The 18,398-nt window shown below is 37.4% G+C and overlaps 2 protein-coding genes across 3 annotated transcripts in view; one reads left to right on the forward strand and one right to left on the reverse strand.

Moving 5' to 3' along the window:
- C16H11orf65 (chromosome 16 C11orf65 homolog) overlaps window positions 1-1,842 on the forward strand; it is a 50,842-nt gene extending 49,000 nt beyond the window's left edge. The window contains exon 8 of the mRNA XM_087868470.1: window positions 920-1,842. Within this exon, the coding sequence (XP_087724596.1) occupies window positions 920-1,071 (152 nt within the window). The 3' untranslated portion in view covers window positions 1,072-1,842. The remainder of the gene's footprint in view (window positions 1-919) is intronic.
- On the reverse strand, window positions 1,789-17,959 carry LOC148108824 (serine-protein kinase ATM-like). Of its 2 annotated transcripts, XM_087868468.1 has the most exons (15): window positions 17,735-17,959; window positions 15,775-16,146; window positions 14,585-14,779; window positions 13,725-13,820; window positions 12,615-12,840; window positions 10,968-11,093; window positions 9,909-10,034; window positions 8,886-8,975; window positions 7,274-7,445; window positions 6,305-6,504; window positions 3,903-3,985; window positions 3,651-3,806; window positions 2,724-2,799; window positions 2,464-2,594; window positions 1,789-2,328 (listed from the first exon to the last, which is right to left on the reverse strand). In XM_087868468.1, exons 2-15 carry the CDS (start codon window positions 16,071-16,073, stop codon window positions 2,316-2,318), a joined length of 1,989 nt encoding a protein of 662 aa, XP_087724594.1. In that variant the 5' UTR covers window positions 16,074-16,146; window positions 17,735-17,959; the 3' UTR covers window positions 1,789-2,315. The 2 variants fall into 2 exon arrangements, with proteins under 2 accessions (XP_087724594.1, XP_087724595.1); XM_087868469.1 differs by lacking the exons at window positions 1,789-2,328; window positions 2,724-2,799 and having other exon boundaries at window positions 2,459-2,594; window positions 17,735-17,958.
- Between the last annotated feature and the right edge of the window lie 439 nt (window positions 17,960-18,398).

An 18,398-nucleotide genomic window follows, 5' to 3' on the forward strand; every position in this document is an offset into this window, starting at 1 on the left:
GAAATGCTCTGTGGTTTCCACTTGAGGGGTTTAATCAGTTGATGGCCTTCTAGAGAACAGTTTTTGGTAACTACCTTCACTTGACAGCAGGGATTTGTCTGTTTGATATGAATCCCCAACTTGTAGCACATAGCAGGTTCTCAGTGGCAGATAAAAGAATATAAAGGAATGGCAGATACAAAAATTGAAGCAGAGAATATAAATACAGAGTTAAAGGATATTACTGTGAAAAGAAGGAAAGTTATAGCATGGCAATGGGAAGGAGCATAAAATTAAGTGAAAATTATTTTAAGTCGGGGAGATTTGCCCTGTCAGTACGGTCAGGGGAAGATCACACACTGAGGCTGTTGGCGTGGGAGAAGAGGAGAGACTGTTTGCCCTTTCTCCAGGAAGCATGAGGAAGTCAAATCCAGAGAAGATGTGGAGCTTTTAGCTCTAGGGAGAGAAAAGGCTTTTCTCTTCAGTTACACATAAAGAACTATTGGCTAATAGTTCATTAGGGAGCACCAGCTAAATGCCAAACTAACTAAATGTTAGGTTGTTTACATGCATCCTCACACTTAATTCTCGTAGAAATTTTGAGCTATGTATGTGCCATTCTTATCTCCATTTTACAGATGAGGACTTTGAAAGAGTAAGTAACCTGCCCCAAATTACACAGCTGCTTAGTAGTATATCAGACCTCAGACCCAGGTCCTGCAGAGCCTGTTGCAGAGAGGGACAATGCAATGATGGTGTCAAAAGTAGAGGACCTGGGAAAATTGAGACCTTTATGGTTAAGTAGGATATAAAGGTATCTGCTCTAAGAGTAGTAAGAAGGGATGTGGAAGAGACCTCACCTGGTAGGTAGAGGCATATTGAATGAGTCTACACCTTATCATATCCGACATCCTTCTAAACATTTGTCATTTCTCTCTAGGTTACACAGTTGAGCAACCATGGAAAAACAGATATGACTATGCAGATATATCAGAGGAGAAAATGGGAACACCAGAAGATAATTTAGATGGAAATATTTATAAAAAAACAAATGCTACTAGATTAACACCCGATTCCACTTATGGAATATAAATATGAAGTATTCTGCTTTTCTGAGCTATACCCCCTCAAGCCTGGATTCTATTGGTCATAGTCAAGAGATAGTTTATTCTGACTAGAACAACTTGCATAGTCTTGGCACAGAATCTATGTAGCTCAATTAAGTAAGGAAGCCTAAAGAGAAATAGGACATCAGACTGAATCCAATGGTCATGGAAAATGTAGAAATTACTCCTTGTATTCCAACAATCCCACTTAAATAAATAATTTAGGTGCAAAAAATCTTCAGGTTGATATTCTTCTTTACTTGAAGCATTTTTTACTTGTGCATTCATGTCAGGCAGAGCTCTTTTTCCATTTAAAAAAGGGAAAGGGTCAATGTGACAATTTCTCCTTTAATCAGGAAAGCCAAAGCCCTACCAGAAGCCCCAGCCCTTGTCACCTGAGGCATCCTTGAGATGAAACTGGGTCACGGGGGCACCCTTAGCTAAAGAAGCTAGAAAAGCAAAAGTCTGTCTTTCAGCTTCCACAGGGAGGAGTAGAGGAGTGGAGGTACCTACTGGGTCTCCCACACCCTCCAAGTCTGAGTTATTCTACGTTCCCAGAAGCATCCTTTGCCACTACTCACATCCCACTTACCACACTGTGTCTTTAAAAATCTGTCTATAGTCCCATTGACTAGAGGCTTGTACCCTCGAGTATTTAAAAAAACAAACAAAAAAGAAAAAACAGCATTCAGAGGATCTACTGTATATTTAAGAAAAAAAATCAGATTTATTGATATATAATTTTTGAGATATAATTTCCCATTTTGAGTGTTCAGTTTGAGTTTAGACAAATGTGTACATTCATGTAAATATAACATTCAAGACATAATTTCCATCACCCCCGAATTGTGCATCTTTGCAGTCAGTCCACTCACCTCACCCTAAGCCCCTGGAAACCACTGATCTTTGAATCACTACAGTTGCTAGAATGTCATATAAACAGAATGATTCTATATGTAGTCCTTTTTGGTTTAGCTTCTTTCATTTAGCATAATGCTTTTGAGATTCATCCTTCTTGTCACTTACACCAGTAGTTCATTCCTTTTTTAATGACTAATATTCCATTGTATGGCTATCCCACAATTTGTTTATCCGTTCACCAATTGATGGACATTTGGTTTCCAGTTTGGGATCATTCAATTCTACCACTTACGGGCTGTATGGCAGTGAGCAAGTCACTTTCTCTCTCGAAGCCACTTTTCACTTACAAACTGGAGGAAATAACGGCACCTAAGTGACAGGACTGTCAGAAGTAAGAGCATCAGAGCCAGATACACAGTGTATACTCAGTAAACGCTGGCTCTTTTTCCCCGACAGCCGGTGAGCCGTGACTGCTACACGACATCCCAGACCCTTCATGAAGACAGGACCCCATTACCTGTTGATTGACTCTGCAGCCAACATGCTAACTTGATGATGATTATCAGCAAGAAAATGTGGAAATACTTCATTTACAGGAAAGTCTTTCCCCATTACATTAAGAATAGCCCATTTTGAATAAGGATCGGTCTATGGGAAAAGAACAACTGGTGTTAAATACGAAATACTAAGAAAAATCACCCGTTAACAAAAAGAAACAAAGGCTACTTTAGAAATTTCAATGGAGACCTTACTAATAATTAACGTGGGATAACTCACCTCAAGCAAAGTTTTAAGGCACTTCACTAGTGCCATTCTTACAGAGAATGTGCATTTCCCCTCCTTTGCTAGGTGCCTGAAATAAAGTGTTTCAAACTCAAATAATTATTCCAGTAAAAGCTTGGTTTAAAAAAAAAAATTGGATATTACACTTATTCTAATTTCTGATTATTCTTATTCTTCCAAAATTTCTTTCCATACTAAATTTAATTCTCGTCACGTGGCATATGCCAGTCAATATTCTCAACATAAAAGAAGTTAGTTTGAAAATGAGTTAATTTCAGGGACGCCTGGGTGGCTCAGTCAGTTAAGCGTCTGCCTTCAGCTCAAGTCGTCCTGGGATTGAGCCCTGTGTCAGGCTCCCTGCTCAGGGGAGTCTGCTTCTCCCTCTCCTCCCCGCTCATGCTCTCTCTCTTGCTCACTATCTCTGACAAATAAATAAATAAAATCTTAAAAATAAAAAGGCGTTCATTTTAATGTATCTTATTTGTTTTACGCGATTATGCCTTATCTAGGGGCTATCATACTTCAGCTAACCATGTTATAAACTTGCTTTAAAAGGAAAACATTTGTGAAGTTTTGTTCTTATATCAGATTTCAAAACCACATTCTATACCGATTCAGAAGTCTTTATCAATCAAGTGGGTTGGAGGTTCTAACTTACATACATGTGCTCCTCTGTGAGTATCATCATGTCACACTGTGACTACATGCATAAAATACCCAGATGGTGACAAGGCCAATGTGTTCACTAGTTCTTCAAGCAATTAAGGAGGGAAACAGGGGCTACATTCTACTTTTGTTAACGACTATATATAGTTACATTCAAGAATTAGCATAAGTCACTAAAGTAGAAATGCAAAATTTGCAATTGTATCTAGAGAAGCAAAAGAAAATTAAGAACTCTGCAAAACACTCTGCACCTACCAGAATGCTCCAATCACCGTCAGAAACTGCCCTTGAGCATCCCTTGTGTTTTCAGCATCCATATCCCCTTGACACAGGTTCCTCACTACGTGAACAAAGTGGTTTAAAAGGGTTTTACAAACATCCTGGTCACGGCGATACAAAGAACACACATTGCTGCAATGGAAAAAGTTCAGCTTTGTAAGTATAACAGAACATAACAGTTGTTTTATAAATTTAAAGTGAACATAACACAGGGCTTTAATTTCTTACGAGAGTGGTTTTAGAAGTTCAACAACCTCTTCCATGGGCAAAGGATATTCTTCTCCAGGAAGCTCCTTTAAAAGCAGTAGATACTAAGATAATTGAAGAGAAAAAAATCATTTTTTTTCATAAATCATTTGCTAAAGTATGTATGTAACCATAAATTCATTCATTAATGCATGCACACATACACACACGCACACAAAAAGACCAGTGAATTTTTTAAAGGAGGCAGTATAGTTAAAAAAAAAAAAAGTCTGAAGTTAGAGCTGATTCAAATGCCGGCACTACGACCTGTTACTTGTGTGGTTAAAAACTTGCCACCCGAGGCTTTGTGCTCTCACCTATAAAATGGGGATAGAGCACATACCTGGCCAGATTACCGTGAGGGCTAAAGGAAATGAATGTTAAATGTGTAGCATTTATTTGTTGGAATTCCATAAATAGGTAGTTGTTATCACTGTTGGGGTTAAGAGCCTAAACAAGAATCTGAAACTACTGTTATGTCCCAACCCTCCAAAAATAATGCCTGGGGTAAGACTTCAATGGTCAAAAACTGTTCAGTGAATGAATTTTGGACAGGAGAGACAATTGTGGGCAGGGAAAAAGTCATAAATACCCTGAGTTATCTTCCTATAAAGCAAACTTGTAGGGGTCTCTATGCTCCTGTGGATACCAAGGAGCACTCAGCAACTACCAGGGATAATCACGGTAGTTACAACTAGGCAGTTTCTGAGAGCTGCCAAATCCCTTTCTAGCTGTAGTAAGAAATCAGAAGATACTTTTTCCTATCATCTATGTGTAGAGAAATGCCTCAGATATTATAAAAGAAGACTAAACTGGACCATTTTAGTATTTGCCTTGTGAATCATACATGTGATATTACTGAGTGTCTTGAACTGACTTTAAGCACCAAAGCCTCAAGAAAAGCACACAGCCCTCCTCACTGGCCAGGGCTGGAGACTTGACTAGTATGCCAGGGTCAAAACCGGGGAATCAAACAGGGCTCAACCAAGCCCGTTTGCTGGGGTTGGTGGATCAACCAGCATGTTCACTGCAGCTGGAACATGACCAGGGATTCCACCAGGGACCCGACCTACATGACTGCAAGAGGTTCTCACTAGGGAATCCCCTGGCATGTTTCCCAGCGCTAAGGAAACACAGGCATGTTTGCCAATTTGCTGGGTCTGGGGACATGACCATGGACTCACCCAGCACACAGGCTGAGCCAGAGGCTCGCCCTCAATGAGCACTGGTGCTGGGCAGAGGGGATGATGGCCTACACAGTCAGCAGGTACCTTACATATAAGAGTTCTGAGTGAACAAGTAACTGTATGGAAGGTAAGTGGGAAGCCAGCTTTCCCACTGTTGGAAAGGAGAGCTATAAATACGGAAAGATAAAAAAACAAATTCTACGATGTTGGACTGGAATTGAAGGTTTCATCTATCAGTAGATGGGACAGACTGATGGGGGTAGGGCAGGAGACAGATTCCTTTTCTAACATTCTCACCAATCCCTAAATCTAACTACAGGAAACAGAGAAACCTAAAGTGAGGGCTCCTAGAGAACAAGTGGCTGTACCATTTAAAAATACAAAGGTCAGGAAAGATAAGGAGAAACTAAAGAACCGCTCCAGGTTCAAAGAGACTGAAGAGACTTGACAACTAATTGCAATGATGCGATGTTAGTTTCCCGATTACACTGTGCTTATGCAGGAGAGCGTCACTGTTTCCGGCACGAAAACTGAAGTATGAGGGGCAACACGTCAGCCACTTAACCTCAAAATGGTTCAGAACAGAAGACGTGCGTGTGTGTGAGAGAGAGAGAAAGAAAGAGAGAGAGAGAGACGCACACGTGCATGCAGAAAGAAAAAATGAAAAGGCAAATTTGGTAAAATGTTAACTGTTCCAGCACATGTAGGGAAGAGAATTCCTGTAGTACTGTAACTTCACCGTCACTTTGAAAATACATCAAAAAATATTTAAAGCATATATTAACAAACTGGAATTTAAATAAAAACTTGGAAAGAAAAAAATAGTTAAAGCAAAAACTTTAAAGCAAATAAACTAAGGTCAAGGCAAGATTCAGAGTTCAACTACAAGATTATGTATTATTTTTACATCAGAGTCTGTGTTTCTTAGCCTACTTTGCAATAATTTATAATAATTAATTATACCTCAAGATAACAAATCTATCCAAAGTCCATGCAAGTTTTAATATTTCAGTATCCACTTAAAATTTTCTCACAGTACATTAAAAGAAAAAATGTATTTTATAACTGGCTTCAGACTCATACCTCAAGGAAGCGATTTCAAGCCATCAACAGTACTACATGATTTATATGTCAGTCTGCTACATTCACCCAGCAACGACAGACAGACTGAAGATATGTCACCTTCCCGTAACTCACCATGTGTAGGTGGAGGGATTTAGTAGGGTCTAGCATGCTAGTATCAATTAACATTAACAACTTCCTCCGAATGTCCGCTGCTCTAAATGACACAGGACTGGTCTGAGCTGTAGTTACGCACACACACAAGAACTTGAGCATGTCTAAAAAGAGCAGATCTTGCTTTGACAGATGTTCTTCAGCTAAAGGATTCATGGCACCTGAAAATAAAAAGCACTTATTAAAACTAAGAGAGGGATACAGCAAACACATATATTGAACATTACCTCAAATATCCTCCTGTCTATGAAAAAAAAAGAGAGAGGGAGAGAAATAAAAGTATATGGAAAGCAAAATTATGGTGAAACTGATTACACACTAAAAGCTTCAAAATTCTTCATGAAAAGTTACCCTAGGATTCTGTCATCAAGAAATAATCTATGGGAAAATCTATACAAATTCATTACAATACTGATAATTATAGAGAAATAAAAAGGAATCTAAGTTTCTGACAAAAAAGAATGATCAAATGAATTATGATACATATGTTAACTGGAATATTATGAGCCATTAAAAAGGACAGTTATCAATAGAAATAGTTTAATGGAAAAATACTTATAATTGTTAAAATGAACAAGATATAAAAAAGAATTTGAATATTGACACTGATTATAATAAAGGAAAAAGGTTAAAAGTGATGGCTGTATGGGTGTTTTCACTCTCCTGCTGTTTTCCAAATAATCCATCATATGGTTCTATTTCTTTAGTAAATATTTTAAATTCCTCTCATGAAGAATAAAACAAGTAACTAATAAAATTCAGTTAATAGAGAAATCTGAAGTACGCAGAAGGCAACAAACCTAATAGACTATGAGAGGGAAAATAAAATGAGCATACAATTGGTATGTCTGAGGCCTTTTACATCAATACAATCAATACAAATCAATACCAAGAGGTAAAAGAACTCCACAGTGGTAAATACGTATTTACCAAAAGTACTCTGGCCATCTCCAGACATGGGGGCATCACTAGAGCTACCAGGAGGGTAGTCACTGAACAGGGTCATGGATGACTGATCCTCCACCTCCATCAGATTTTCATCAGCCTCGTCTTCCAGCGATTCTGCTTCTCCAAAGTCAGATGGCTTTCTGATAAAGGATGCCTTCAAAGAAGAAAAAGAAAGATGTCCAAACTGGTTTCTTTCAGAAGCATAATGTAGTTAAAGTGCATCTATTCAAACAAATCAAGATTCATGTGTATGAACACTGCATATTTCTATTACGTGTCCAACAATGAAAAATGGATAAACTGCAATGTCTATATAATAATAATATGCAAATTTTAAAATAATTTTTTTCAGTTTTATTTGAGAGAGAGGGAGAAGGAGAGAGTACATGTGAGCAGGGGAGAGGGAAGGAGAGAATCCTCAAGCTGACTCCCCACTGGGTGTGCCAGGAACCTGAGATCAAAACCAAGAGTTGGCTGCTTAACCAACTGAGCCACCTAGGAGCCCCAAAGTAATTTCTTATATTAAGCATTCTAATATCCAAAATTGATGAGCATATGAAGAAAAGTATAAACTGGTATGACTATTTTGGAGGAAAGTGACAATATCCATCAAAAAGTAAAATTCACGTTCCTCTTGAACAAGCAATTCCAGTGCTAGAATTTATTCTACATCCCTCATATGCACAAATCCAAACAGACAAAAGTACAAGAATCTTTACTGCAAAAACTCTTTGTAACAACAACAAAAAATAGAAACCACTTCCAATGTTAAGGTCAGATGGGCTAAAGATACAAATACACCATTCCCATATAATGAAATACAATACTACCATTAAAAAAAGGTAAAGAAGAGCAGCATGTAGCAACACGGAAAAACGACTAAGATTTATTATTAAGGGAAAATAACCAAGCTACAGAATATTTTTTCATTTAATATATATTTGAGTATTTATTGCATGTGCCAGGCACTGCTCCAGACAAAAGAGTATGTATAGCATAAGCCCGTTTGTATGGAAGAAAAAAAAATACCACAATGGGAGTATGTTGCTTGTCAGGTAAAAATTTTTTTTTATTATTTTTTTTTCAGAGAAAGAGCACACGAGAGTGTACAAGCGAGGGTGGGGGATAGGCAGAAGGAGAGAGAGAATCTTAAGCAGGTTCCACATGCAACACAGAGCCCGACACTGGGCTCGATCTCACAACCCTGAGATCATGACCTGAGCTAAAACCAAGAGTCAGCTGCTCAACCAACTGAGCCACCCAGGGGCCCCTTTTGTTTTTATTTTTAAGGATAGATGATTATTTTGAATTCTGCTACAGTGTTAGACAGAAGGAAGTATAAGGCTGGATGCTTAGTTTCTAATCACTCAGTCTATTACTCATTATTGAAAAACTAAAAGCTGAGCAGTATGCAAGGTACTGACATTAAGAAGCAAACAGTATGTCCCTCTCTAAAACCAAGTAATTTTAATTTCCATATTTAAAAAAATATAAGATGTCACAACATTTTGAGATGCACCCCTACTGAAGAGAGGTATCAATGAAAAACAAATCTTAGAATCAAGAAATAGGATGGTAAAGCAAACATACTTACCAAACTTCTACAAATATCTGCAATATCATTCATGAGCTTTGATGTCAACAATCGTAGGAAAAATCTAGATGCAATCTTATTTGGACTGGGCTGTAATTAAGACAAAAAAGCAAGCAAAAAAATAAAAAGTTATCCTTGGCAGGTAATACTTTCTCTATCTTAAATGAAATATATTTTTTTTACACTGAATTCTCTATCATAAGAGAATACTTACGTTTATCATAAATAAACAGTATACTATTAGGGCCAAGATATAAATTGCATTAAAAACACTAACCTCTTTTTTTTAAAGTAATAACTATAATCCATTAAATTACATATAAACATTAAAGTAAAATACCAACTACTAAGTTAGAGTTCATTCTTCCATTGCTCTCCTTCCCCATTTACAAAAAAACACAGAAAAACACATTACTTTTTTTTTTTTAGTTTAAGAAAACAAAAGAAAAACACATCACAAAATCAAAACTATATGCTGGTCATATTGTTATATAGCCATGTAGTTATCATTAGTTTTCAAAAAACATTTTCTCCAACTACTACCAACACTCTGGGCTGGCTCAGCTAAACCTCAGGCTTGTTCCCAGTCAAAATGAAGATTACACAGAGCAGCACTCTTCCCACCAAGCGTTACAGAAGACGATCTGGGCAAAAGAGAGTCATGCATGTAGCTGGAGCTGTTATCTTCGTGGGGCTCGCTGGCCCTGGTAGAGTGGTGTGCACATCCACGGCCAGTAGTCAACAGATTTTTATTAAATGAATACAAATATGCAGGCAATAAAAGAGTCACCCATGTAGTTGCATATAAAAGCGGTAACATAACCTCAGAAACCTTCCTGAAATGAACTTATTTCATGAGAAACTCAGATTACCTGTTTCTTTATTCCTCCAGGTGCTACTTTTATTTACCACTCACTTTAATTTTAAATCAGTGTATAAACTTATGAAGGACCCAAAAACCAGTTACACCACCAACCAACCAGTTACCAACCTCCTAGACCCAGTCAAGTAAGAACATCTTACCTTGGTACAATTACACAAGCAACTGGTACAGAGATTCATCATATTTCTCAGGGAAGCAATCCTAGATTCCTCATTGGTCTTACTTTTGAACAGAGTGATACTTTCTCCTGCACACTGCATTAGAGACTATTAATAAAAGAAGGAAAAACCCAAACTCTAGTTAAAATTACAGTTTTGTGATTGCTTTTTAAAGTTTTACTTAGGAAGTAAAATTGTTTTTAGAAGTTATATTTGGCTGGGGCGCCTGGGTGGCTCAATCGATTAACTCTGGCTCAGGTCATGATCCCAGGGTCGGGCTCCTTGTTCAGCAGGGAGCCTGCTTCTCCCTCTACTCCTCCCCATCCCCCTGCTCCTTCAATCTCTTTCTCTGACAAATAAATAAAATCTTAAAAAAAAAAAAAAAAGTTATATTTGGTTATACAGTGTAATTAAAAATCACGGTAACAATTTTTTTAATGACCTATCTCATACCCTGTTATCCTTACAAATCATACCACTGACTGAACTGTACTCAAAGATGAGAAAAGTTTCACACTTAGAGCCTACCTGTATAACACTCATCAAGGATTCTTTAGGACAATCAATCACAGGAAATAAAAAAATTTTTTTAACATCTTATTTGAGAGAGAACAGAGTGAGAGAGCACAAGCAGGGGGAGGGGCACAGGGAGAAGCAGACTTCCTGCTGAGCAGGAAGCCTGACATGGGACTGGATCCCAGAACCTGGAGATGAAGACCTGTGCTGAAGGCAGACGCCCAACCAACTGAGCCACCCAGGCGTCCTACAGGAAAAGCTTTTAAAAGTGCCCATAAAAAATCAGTATTTCTGTTAATAAGATTAAATTTAATGGGATAATATTTCAGTTACTCTGTTTATAGTTGGCTTAAAATAACTGCAAATGTTAAGGAAGGACAGATGTATCATTTCTCTCAGACGGCATAAGTGAAAGAGAAAGAGCTAACCTACATAAAAGTGTTTTTCCAAGCAAGTATATCAATTTTCCCAGGAATATATTTCATTCAAATTTATCCAAAATTTTAATAGAATAAATGTTCATACCTTGGCTTTCTGGAATAGTTCTGATCTATATGCTTCCTCTTCAGCTATTACTCCCACATAACAATAGCAGCCAAGAACACCCACCAAAAGACTTGAACACCGGATAAGCGTTTCTGCATTTGTAGTCTTAAAGTAAAACAAAAAATAAAAAACATACTCATTTCATAAATAACTTTGAGTACTCCACAATTATCTTTTGTAAGAACAAATTCATGTACATATTAAGAAAGTTTAGTTAACGGAGTTAATAGTGGCAGGATTCTGATTATCTCTAGGACACCAAAAGACCCCGCAGAGCTGTGATATCTAGGATTCTCAGGAAAAAAAGAACTATCTCCGAATGGCCAAGTTAGGTATCTCTCTCCTAAGGTGGTGCAGAGTACCGCACACACAGGACCTTAACATCTGAGGTGGGGGCGGGGGGGAGAAAAAAAAACATGAGTAAAAATCAGATTCATATAAAGAGATATTAAAATGACATTTTGACCTTCTGAAAGCTAAGAACCTTGACTTATTCAGCTTTTTAGACTTCAGAAACCACAGATTTTTCCAAGTAGATACCACATAGCCAATTTTATAAAACTATTTACAAACTTCTAACAGCTACACAGAAAAATAAGATTTTCAGACTGTTTTGTTCCTATACTGCAGGAAATGGCATTTTAGGGGAAAACACAACAGACTGTATTACAAAATGGTTACAACCGTGATCCAGGAGAATGTCAGTTAAGTAAGGATAAAGCACACTTTCTCTTCTCTGGTTCTCTGGGTCATCATCTTTGGCTGAATTCACTCCGCTGAGTAACTTGCAGATTTTATTTTATTCAATAAATATTTTACCATTTACCATGTAACAAGGCATTGTGGAAGATACAAAGATTAATAAAAATATACATGCCGTTTAACAAGTTTATAGCACAGTTTGAGACGTTTGTGTTTAAACATACAAATATCCACAGTACAAGGAAGATGCTAAGTTTCACTTTAAAAAGAAATACTAAATACTATGAAAATTAAAAGATGAATTACCATGGCTGAGATTATCTAAGAAAGGCTTTAGCAGGATTTTGACATGTGGATGATTTGAACACACAGAAATGGGCAGAAAGACATTTACTTCATGTCAAAAGAAAGGAGAGTTTTGGCAAGAGAATAGCACAAAGAGAATTTGTGATCTTAAGAAGGCAAAGGAAATGATTTATGAGAAATTACTAGTGACCTCTAAAATATGGGTGACTGCTATTTCCTCTGTTACATTTGATTAATCACTTCTGCCTCTCCAAGTGTCACCAAAATCTATTACATCAATTTAAATGATGTCCTTTCCTGTTATTGTAACACCTCCCTCCTCTGCACTGAGAGGTTCTTTCTCATCATAGAACCCCTATACTCAAAACCGTTCTTATTCTCCACTAACCGACATATTTAATGTCTACTAGAATTCCTGGTACAAAAGAAACACAAATTATTCTTCTTGGGTTTTCCTTTTTTCATGCTAAGTTTTCCCTATTTATACACATGTACTGTCACTCTGCTTTTTAAATCAAGTTTTTCATCATCCGTAGGGCCCTTTCTGCCTGTTTCTCCTTCCTAACCGTCCACCAAAGTTGAGTCGGAGACAGGCTTAAGTTCTTCTGAAAATCTCACCTCAGATGAGTAGTTATGTAAAAGCTGCTCTGATAAGCCCAGAAGATAGCGATCCAGTGATTCCTTGAGGTTCTGGTGGACAGAAAAGCCTACGGTGGACTGGTGCTTTTCTACAGCACATTCTTTCACAATGGTTAAAAAATCCATCTTGTCAAAAGTTGTCTGAAGAAACAGTTCTTCAACTTCTGAGAATGAAGGCTCTTCTTGATCTTTTTGGTGTTGTTCACTTCAAGAAAGTAAGATCTTAAATTTATAACTGAATGACCAACTGCTTCATCTCCATGTAGCAGTGATATGTTACAAATGAACACATTAATTTAGTGTCTGTGTTATTCACACACTGTTTATACAGTTAATGCATTACTCTTTTAAATGCTTCTCTTCTTTGGAATTGATACCTACCTGCACCAGATTTCATCACGCGGTGAGCCGATTTTATTAATAGATGGATAAAAACATATAGGGTACAATCTCCAAGGCAAATTCAGAAAGTATTAAAAAGAAAACATTAATAACACCAGGCATAAACACTAAGATAAACATTATCTGGAAACATTTTCCTGTTTGCCTGTTGATTTCTCCAAAATGAAGGAGTTTTTCATCCTCTGCCCTCTCCAGGGAGATTAGGAATCTTCATGCCAGTGAGTCATTTTCAGCCACAGTGATAAACATAGGCCTCTTGAGTCAATCAACTAAAATGAGGTTTTTAGATTTATTTTTACTTTCCCTATCCTCCATTACCATTAGTTTGAAAGCTAATAGATTTTACTTGACATACAGAAATGGGTCACGTCTTTAAAGAACTCATTCCTAACCTTCCATCCTAACTTTCCATGCATTCTCTCTTCCAATGGCAAATGTCACAAGCTATATTACACAGCATGAAAGAACAGTTAACTGGATCAAAAATTATTGAATGAAGATTACTATCACTGAATTAAAAGCAGCTTTTCCCAAATAGCCCTAATTGGCTAGTAGGTGTGATTTTTTTTTTTAACTGAACAACTTAGTTCATAATTTTTAAGATGTAGCTACTACTCTGTTATAATTACTACCTTTGTAATTAAAGCCGTATCTTAAAACAACACAGAACTCTATTAGATAACATACCATTCTGGCACTCTTTGGAGAAAATTCATTGCAGCTTTACAATTTTTCATAGTGAGACTCACAAGAATTTTCTCCACTGCAAGATGAGGAAAATTACTACAAAGGAAAAAAAAATCTTCACTTAGAAGAACAAAAACCATTTAAAGCATTCTTTAAACTTAAATACCCATGTCTGGCTGTAAATCCTGACTTCTAAAATCTGGATCCAAAATTAAAATTTCTTTTATCTGTACTGAATTTTTTAACATCTAAAACAAGAACCAAGAAGCAGATATCTTATGTTACTATCATTTTCAATACTTTCTGGCAGCAGACTTGACCGATTTTTAAAAATCATTTCTGAAATAAACAAATTATGAAATTAAAGCAAAAGCACGAGGATCCAAAGGTCTATCCTGCAGTCCTTTGGTCCCACCTACTAGCTGTGGAAAGGTTAAATGGGCAAGCTGATCCCCCTCTCCTGGTGTTTAAGCCTCACTCTGTGTGTTCCCTCCATTAACCGAATACCCGTCACCCAGGACATACTCTCATCATGATTCCAGGATTCCACTGCATCAGATGTATGTTCAGATGAACTGATTCACACAAAATCACAAAGAACACATAAGTGCTCAAAAATTGTAATTCCTATTATGCAGGCACATCCCCCTTATTCTCATTGTCTCAGCAGAGATAAGAACAAAGTAAAAAAACAGAGAACCAAGCACAAAGACGCAGAACAGTGTAAAACAAGGGACTGTTTCGAATCTGGAGTTAGCTCTGAGAAACCCTGCATTACCGCTGTAAAAAGAGCCATCTGGTCTCAAATAACGGAGCATCTCTTCCAACACAAAGAGCAGCACCGAATGAACTTAAGTTACCTGTGAAGAACTGGAGGCAGCTCTGTACCGTCTTCAAAGTCATCCTCTAAATGATAGAGTAAGAGCCATTTCATTATCAATTCCTTTAAAGAACAACTTCTATTTAATTCACACAGACTGTGCTCCACTCCTGTTTTTACAGTTTCTGGAACCACACAGACGGTCATTGCCAGAGTCAAGCAGCATACTGCAGGACTACAACAAACCAAAAGATGGCCACTGTTACAAATAAACTTTTTTTTTTCAATCCTAAAAGTTCTTTCTTTAACATATTTGCTATGGGTTGATGACTTGCAATAGGTGTCATCATGAGAATAACCAAAAGTAGACTGAGTGTGACAAAAGACTGACAGTTTCACACCCTTGGGTGATAGGATGGAAAAGTCAAGAACGGGAGAAAAACACTGCAAACGGAGACGTGCTACTTAGATATTCCTGCAGGAAAACCAGCACTGCATCCATTTTAAGAGTGACCAGTTCACCTCCCATTTCTTTCCCTCGAGAACAACCTGAATCTCTTTGGCTCAGTTAGTAAAGCTTCTGCCTGATGCTTATGCTCTTTTGCGTAAGTCTCCGATATGCTTCGTGAGTTCATACGAGTCCCTTAGGAGGATTCTAATTTCTTGTTCAATAGCAGATTGAGTTTCTGGACTCAGTGTCCCCAGTCACTGGAGATCATAACTCCAAGCTTTTCACTCATTCCAAATTTGGTAACTACCCTCTTTGCTAAAAAATAAGCTTCCTAAGGAAGAACGACCTTGTCTATTTTCTTTACCACCATGCTGCTACTAATGCTTAAGATGATGCCTGACACATGTAAATATAGAGTGAACTTCTATTGACTAAATGAACACAAAAAATTGTGAGAAGTCTGATTACATTTGAGAACTCTCTCTTATAACTGTTTGTAGCACTAAAAAAAAAAATTTATGGATACTGAATAAGTACTTAATATGCAATTAAAGAAAAAATAAATTTAAACATTTAATTCTTTAAAATTTACCTTAGTAATCTCTCTACACTTGAAACTATTTTTTTTTATTTACTTATCAAGACTCCCTAGACAAACAACAAAAACATCTAAAATCGAATTTAACATATTGTTAACTCAAGTTACAAACTATAAAACCGAAAGAAAAGAAAGTATGCATGTCTATATATAAATCTCTTACAATACACAGTTGACTCACCATGAAGGTCTGCAGGCTGACCCAGTAAATAACTTCCAGAATTCTCTATCGACCTCAATTAAACGGCCTTGAATTATAGCTCCAAGTAAACCAAAGTTTTCAGCTTGTATTTGTTCAGAACTTACACCACGAAAGGTAAGAGACCAAATTTTAATCCAGAATTTCAATAAATCTGACTTTTGTGAGACTTCTAGGTTGGATTTCTTCCCTTGACACAATGCAACTTCCGTAAGGCATCGTAACACATACGGCGTGCGCTCCCCATGTCGATGCTGAGGTAGAAGCTGGTATAGTATCATCAGTAATGGTGACAACTCATAGTTAGGTAAACTGGAAGGATATTTTGATATTAACTGGGTTGTGATCTGTAACCTAGATAAAATAAAAGGATAATTAAATTGAAAATTATTCAATTCCATTAACAAACTAAAAGAAAACAAATATATAGACATAGCACCCTTACCATATCCTACAGTATCACCATCATTATTTTCCATACTACTCTCAAACTAAACTGGCTTTTGGTATTTAATCCCTACTTCCTAAAGTGGCAGGAAGAATGACAACTTTCTGGCTAAGTAGGTAAGTTGTCATAGCTCCCTTACACAAAAACTTTAAGGAATAACTAAATTAGGGGCACTTGGCTGGCTCAGTTGGCAGAGCATGTGACTCCTGATCTCAGAATCATAAGTTCAAGCCTCACACTGGGCATGGAGCCTACTTAAAAACAAAACTAAACTACGGGGCGCCTGGGTGGCTCAGTCGTTGAGCGTCTGCCTTGGGCTCAGGGTGTGATCCCGACATTCTGGGATCGAGACCCACATCGGGCTCCTCCGCTAGGAGCCTGCTTCTTCCTCTCCCACTCCCCCTGCTTGTGTTCCCTCTCTCGCTGGCTGTCTCTCCGTCAAATAAATAAAATAAAAATAAAAAAACAAAACTAAACTAAATTAAAATTTTCTGCTTCTGAGTTATTACACCCATCCTTGCTCTTCAGCCACCAGTAATATTCCTCCAAATCAAGAAAACAAACAAAAAAACCAAACAACTGTTTTACCTAAACTTTCAGTTAATTCAGTAAATATCTGCTATGAGTTCTCCAGAACGTGAACTACTCAAGAAGAGGAACTTTATTCATCTTTGTATCTCTTGTGCTTGGCACACAGCACATATTCAATAAATAACCCCTGACTAAATGGAAAAATTGAAGAATCTGAAATAGGTATCCTCCACCATATAAAAGAAACATGAACTTAAGCAACAGCTATCTAAATCAAGATGTTTTCCCCTCGAACTCAAGTTATATTTAAATATGACATCAACACGGTAAAAATCAAGGCACGGGTCACACAAGTTTGACTGTCATCTACAAACTTCTAACTGTCCTTGGGCAAGCTGCTTAACCTTTCCCAGTTTCATTTTCTTTTTGGTATAGCAAACAGGCTGAGCTGGATGAATTCTAAAGATTCCTACCAGATCTAGTATTTTGTGATGTCACAGAACTCCACAATTTATTTAATCATTTAAATAACTGTGCATGCTATACATGGCAAATTTTTAAAAAGGCAACCTCTTTTTTATTCTGTCCAAATTATTCTGTGATTTCTGAATGCCATCTTCAATTTCTTCCTCATCTACTTCTAGTAGAAGGAGCTTTACATGCTAAAATGTCTTTGTGTGGAGACGTAAGCTCAGCGCATTCCATGCCTGCGAGGCGGCCGTCCTCCTCTTTTCCCCGCTAAGCCCAGCTGCTCAGGAAAGGTGGCCCCCTGGCCGAGGCTCCAGCAGATAAACCTTAGTGGCTGATGGCCAGAGGTCCTGGCAGACACCTTCCCCTTCACCAGGGACTGGTTTCAAAGTGGACAACCAACCTAGCTATGGCCAGGCCGTTCTACTAGAGGGTTTGTGAGAAAAACTAAATGAGACTAAAATGACACTGGAAGAGAAAACAGTAACATTTTACCAAGGCACAAGATCAAAATCACTCTGTGACTTCTGAAGATGATCTTTTATCACTTCCCAGCCTAATTCTATTTTCTTCTTTTTGCAAGGCGTGCTGTAATCATTAAGTTCTCTTTGGGTGGTAGTGTAAGACTGAGAAATCTCCAAAGATCTAGTATCTTCATTAAAAATCTATAAAATAACAAAAAGAAAATCTTTTTTTTTCTTTTACACTGCTTCTGTTTTCTAATACTTCACGAGGGAAAAAATGTTCCTCCTCAAATGCAGACATAGGAAAGTCACAGAGCAAGAGTAATAAATTATAGAAACACATAAATATGATAACACAGTAACAAACATTTTGCATGACTGTGGTAGCTCTCTAGAAAACAGGTATTACCAAGTAAGTTATTAGTTGTATTTCCCAGAAACATTCACACCAAGGCATCTAAAAGTAAAGCAAAAAATCTGTTTTCAATGGGATTAAATTTAAAATTTCTTTTGATAAAAAAGGAGACTATATCATAAATTTACCATTAAGAAAATATCTGACAAGTGAAATTACCCAGGATAGTAACCAAATTTCTGAGAAAAAAAAGTTTTAGTTAAGAAATATTAAGCCAGGGGCGCCTGGGGGCATAGCGGTTAAGCATCTGCCTTCGGCTCAGGGCGTGATCCCGGCGTTG

This window comes from Ursus americanus, chromosome 16 (genome assembly GCF_024610735.1).
Source record: "Ursus americanus isolate L20-20 chromosome 16, mUrsAme1.1.p, whole genome shotgun sequence".
NCBI classification, from domain to species: Eukaryota; Metazoa; Chordata; class Mammalia; order Carnivora; family Ursidae; genus Ursus; species Ursus americanus.

Bases quoted from the DNA above. Each gene is read 5' to 3' on its own strand.
- LOC148108824 (XM_087868468.1), bottom strand. From the start codon at position 16,073: ATGATACTATACCAGCTTCTACCTCAGCATCGACATGGGGAGCGCACG. The intron at 12,841-13,724 runs GTATGTTATCTA...ACTTTCTTGAAG, and splicing joins CTCCAAAGAGTGCCAGAATG to TGAACAACACCAAAAAGATC. The intron at 8,976-9,908 runs GTAAGATGTTCT...TCTTAATTACAG, and splicing joins GCTTGTGTAATTGTACCAAG to CCCAGTCCAAATAAGATTGC.